Source organism: Sinocyclocheilus rhinocerous, unplaced genomic scaffold, assembly GCF_001515625.1.
Source record: "Sinocyclocheilus rhinocerous isolate Xijiao unplaced genomic scaffold, SAMN03320098_v1.1 scaffold3145, whole genome shotgun sequence".
Taxonomy (NCBI): domain Eukaryota; kingdom Metazoa; phylum Chordata; class Actinopteri; order Cypriniformes; family Cyprinidae; genus Sinocyclocheilus; species Sinocyclocheilus rhinocerous.
Genome location: NW_015624599.1, coordinates 36,491 through 40,818, shown reverse-complemented (window position 1 = coordinate 40,818; position 4,328 = coordinate 36,491). Strand labels below are relative to the sequence as shown.

At 32.1% G+C, this 4,328-nt stretch overlaps 2 protein-coding genes across 6 annotated transcripts in view; one reads left to right on the top strand and one right to left on the bottom strand.

Moving 5' to 3' along the window:
- LOC107745254 (trafficking protein particle complex subunit 2-like) overlaps positions 1 to 2,820 on the top strand; it is a 5,188-nt gene extending 2,368 nt beyond the window's left edge. Inside the window, exons 2-5 of the mRNA XM_016559104.1 lie at positions 3 to 14; positions 101 to 245; positions 1,862 to 1,947; positions 2,037 to 2,820. Of these exons, the coding sequence (XP_016414590.1) occupies positions 3 to 14; positions 101 to 245; positions 1,862 to 1,947; positions 2,037 to 2,135 (342 nt within the window). The 3' untranslated portion in view covers positions 2,136 to 2,820. The remainder of the gene's footprint in view (positions 1 to 2; positions 15 to 100; positions 246 to 1,861; positions 1,948 to 2,036) is intronic.
- Positions 2,821 to 3,001: 181 nt separating this feature from the next.
- The window catches only part of rab9a (RAB9A, member RAS oncogene family), a 5,487-nt gene continuing 4,160 nt past the window's right edge, over positions 3,002 to 4,328 (bottom strand). For 3 of the 5 annotated variants that reach the window (XM_016559126.1, XM_016559149.1, XM_016559133.1), the window contains one exon: positions 3,002 to 4,055. In XM_016559126.1, the coding sequence (XP_016414612.1) occupies positions 3,424 to 4,029 (606 nt within the window). In that variant the 5' untranslated portion in view covers positions 4,030 to 4,055 and the 3' untranslated portion in view covers positions 3,002 to 3,423. The remainder of the gene's footprint in view (positions 4,056 to 4,328) is intronic. The other 2 variants (XM_016559141.1, XM_016559155.1) reach the window with 1 other exon arrangement.

Sequence of the window (4,328 nt, the reverse complement as noted above, 5' to 3'; positions counted from 1 at the left end):
AGACCGAAGCAAAGGTGAGTCTTATGATGATGATGATGAAGATGATGAAGAACATCCCAGTTCCAGTAATGAGCTGATGCTGATGTTTGTGTTGTGACAGGATGACCACAGACACCTGAACCAGTTCATCGCTCATGCTGCTCTGGATCTGGTGGATGAGAACATGTGGCAGTCCAGCAACATGTACCTGAAGACTGTGGACAAATTCAACGAGTGGTTTGTGTCTGCCTTCGTCACAGCTGCTCATATCCTTTCCCTTCATGACATAGTGAACATATGCTTTATTAAACAGTTTTTATTTTTATAATTTCCATTTGAATTTTAGTATATATTTTAATATATTAATTTGAATGTGAATATATATATTAGATTTTATTAATTGTATTTTTTAAATGTTAGTTAATTTAGTACACCACGTTAAATTAAATTAGAAATGTTAGCTTGGTGACTTTTTTTATATTTTATTTTACTCGAGCAAAAAAAAAAAAAAAAACAAGTTTTAATTTTAGTTAACTATAATAACTCTGATTTACTGTAAATGTTTTTTTAACTCTATAAAACGGAGAAAGTTCTAGGAAATTCTGCTTTGCAATTTTTATTAAAACGGACAAATGTATAAAAAATTATATTTTCAATTAATTTAATATAATAACTCTGATTTTCTGTAAATGTTTTTTAACTCTATAAAACTGAGAAAATTCTACTTTGCAATTTTTATTAAAACTGAAAAATTTATTACAAATTAAAAATTATATTTTCAATTAATTTAAACTATAATAACTGATTTTCTGTAAATATTTTTAACTCTAAAACAGAAAATTCTAGGAAATTCTGCTTTGCAATTTTTATTAAAACTGAAAAATTTATTACAAATTAAAAATTATATTTTCAATTAATTTAAACTATAATAACTGATTTTCTGTAAATGTTTTTTAACTCTATAAAACTGAGAAAATTCTACTTTGCAATTTTTATTAAAACTGAAAAATGTATTACAAATTAAAAATTATATTTTCAATTAATTTAAACTATAATAACTCTGATTTTCTGTAAATATTTTTAACTCTAAAACAGAAAATTCTAGGAAATTCTGCTTTGCTATTTTTATTAAAACTGAAAAATTTATTACAAATGAAAAATTATATTTTCATTCAATTTTAATTAACTATAATAACTCTGATTTTCTGTAAATGTTTTTTAACTATAAAACTGAGAAAATTCTAGGAAATTCTGCTTTGCAATTTTTATTAAAAATGAAAAGTTTTATTAAAATTGAAAAAAATATATTTTCAATTAATTTTAGTACTAGTTAACTATAACTCAGATTTTCTGTAAATATTTTTAACTCTATAAAACTGAAAATTCTAGGAAATTCTGCTTTGCAATTTTTATTAAAACTGACAAATTTATAAAAAATTATATTTTCAATTAATTTAAACTATAATAACTCTGATTTTCTGTAAATATTTTTAACTCTATAAAACTGAAAATTCTAGGAAATTCTGCTTTGCAATTTTTATTAAAACTGACAAATTTATTAAACATTTAAAATTATATTTTCAATTAATTTAAACTATAATAACTCTGATTTTCTGTAAATTTTATTTAACTCTATAAAACTGAGAAAATTCTAGGAAATTCTGCTTTGCAATTTTTTATTAAAATTGATTGAAAACTAATTTTATATTTATTTGCAATTTTGTATAACAAAGTATCCCTGGTAGTCCTGTCATAAGCATCAGATTATTATTCCAAGGCCAATAAATGTCTAACACAGATAGTACAGTAGTCAGTCGCGTCCCGAGAAATGGAATATTAACAGACCCATTTAATATATTTTTCCTTAACTTTCCTTGCATACATATGAGATTTATTATGCTCCATGATGTTCGGCAGGAGGACGGAATCAAGAACTTCTTTAATGATGTTTATGATCTGTACATCAAGGTAAATCATATATTATTCTGTAGTGATATTTCAGTACCATACCAATGCCTTGCATTTACTTTAAAACATTTTTGTGTGTTTTTACCCAGTTTGCAATGAATCCCTTCTACGAAGCCAACGCACCGATTCGCTCCACAGCTTTCGAGAGGAAAGTGCAGTTTCTTGGGAAGAAGCATCTGCTCAGTTGATTCATTTTATACCTGTACTATTTTGTTTTTGCAGTCTTGTTGTCATGCATAAATATACAGGTGTGTTGTTTATACCGTCAGATACATATTTCACGTTTCAGTTGTTCATACTCATTATCGCCAGCTTACATTCACATTCTCACCTGCTACTGTACGACAAATGGTGTGTGAATACAGATTATTCTTAAAGACGTGTTTAAAGCATCAAACAGGAATGCAAAATACATTTCTGCAGAAATGACACACTAAACTGCAACATCTATAACATCTGGTCAACTGCATGATGATTTTGTACATTACTGTTGTCTAATAATAACCTTAAATCAAATAAACAATTTCATCAAGTATTGTTCATTACTTCTTTAATTTCAATTCAACAATCTACGATATTGAGATTTTAGTGCTTCTTTTCAGAGTGCGTGCTTAAACACTTCACCTCATTCATATTTTTAGTACAAGTACTGTGTATATATTTGGCACTCTACATAATTGTTAATATATATTAGAAATGATCACACACTGTATGAACGCCTGCCCTGCATAAGTTAATCATAGTTATAGGAAAAGAAAATCACATAAAATGCACACTGCGAGAAAAATCAGCATTTTTGTCTTGTTTTCCAGTAAAAATATCTAAACATCCTTGAAACAAGATGCATTTACTTAAGAATCAAACAGCATGTGATAGACTTGTTTTCACAATGCATTAAAAAAAAAATTCCAGTAAAAATATCTAAACATCCTTGAAACAAGATGCATTTACTTAAGAATCAAACAGCATGTGATAGACTTGTTTTCACAATGCATAAAAAAAAAAAAAAAACTTATTTTTTTTTTACTTTAAATGAAACAAAATGATTTGCCCATGAGGTAAGCAAAATAAATTCAAAATATGTTAGCGGAAAATAAGTGCTATTATCTAACACAGCCGTGCTTCTCGAGTAAATTGTTTTAAGGACATTTCGATATTTTTAATGGAAGACGAGGCGTGTTTTTACAGTGCATTTATTGCATTTGCTCTTCACTATTTAATTGCCATGCAAGACAAAATTATATCCGTCTATGCACTAACCCGCTCAAATCCCATAAGACATATATATATATATATGAACATCTGAATGCACAGAATCGTTTAAATTCAGGCAGTTCAGATCCACGAAAGCCACCCAGTGCAAGCAACCCAGTGTTTAGGCGTAAGTGCATGTATTCCAGTAAGTGCATGTTCAAATATAACGCAGATGCTTCACTCAAGGACCATTAAATAGCTAATGGAGGTCATTCTCGTCTGTTAACAGCACCGCGTGCTGCTGCGAGGCTTTCTATGCAGGCTGACGGTGTCTGTTGGAATCAAATGCTCGTGTCGCTCCTCCAAAGCCAGAACTCTTCTGACGGCTTCCTCGAACGCAACCGCGACATTAGTCGCGTCTTTGGCGCTGGTCTCGAAATACGGGTATCCTCCGCTTTCCCTGCACCACTCCTGAGCTTCCTCGCTGGTCACCTGCCTCTCCGTCACGTCCACCTTGTTGCCCAGAAGCACGAACGGGAAGCTGTCAGGCTCCTTGACGTCGGCGTAGAAGATGAACTCTTTCCTCCAGTTGTTGAGGTTGTGGAAGCTCTGGCTGTCGTCCACGCTGAAGGTCAGCAGGCAGCAGTCGGAGCCGCGGTAGAAGGGCGTCCGCAGGCTGCGGAATCGCTCCTGACCCGCCGTGTCCCAGATCTGCAGCGTGACCGTGCGGCCGTCCACCTCCAGGTCTTTATTGAGGAACTCCACGCCGATGGTGTGAAAGATATGGGCGTCGAACTTGTTAGTGACGTAGCGGTTCATGAGCGAGCTCTTTCCCACTCCACCGTCGCCCAGGAGAATGACTTTAAGAAGGGAGGATTTAGATGACATGGTGTTTGTAGCCGTCGTCCTGTGAACTGAAGTTCAGGGACATTTTTAAGACTTGCCTTTCATATTTCTGAAATAAGTCATATGATTCTCCCAAAAATTTGGAAATTTGGAAGCTGCATTTATTTATTAAAAAATACAGTAGAAATTGTGAAATATTATTTGAATTTAAAATAGCTGTTTTCTATGTGAATATCTGTTAAACTGTAATGTATTTCTGTGATCAAATCTGTATTTTCAGCATCATTACTCCAGTCTTCAGTGTCACATGATCTTCAGAAATCATTCTAATATGCTGATTT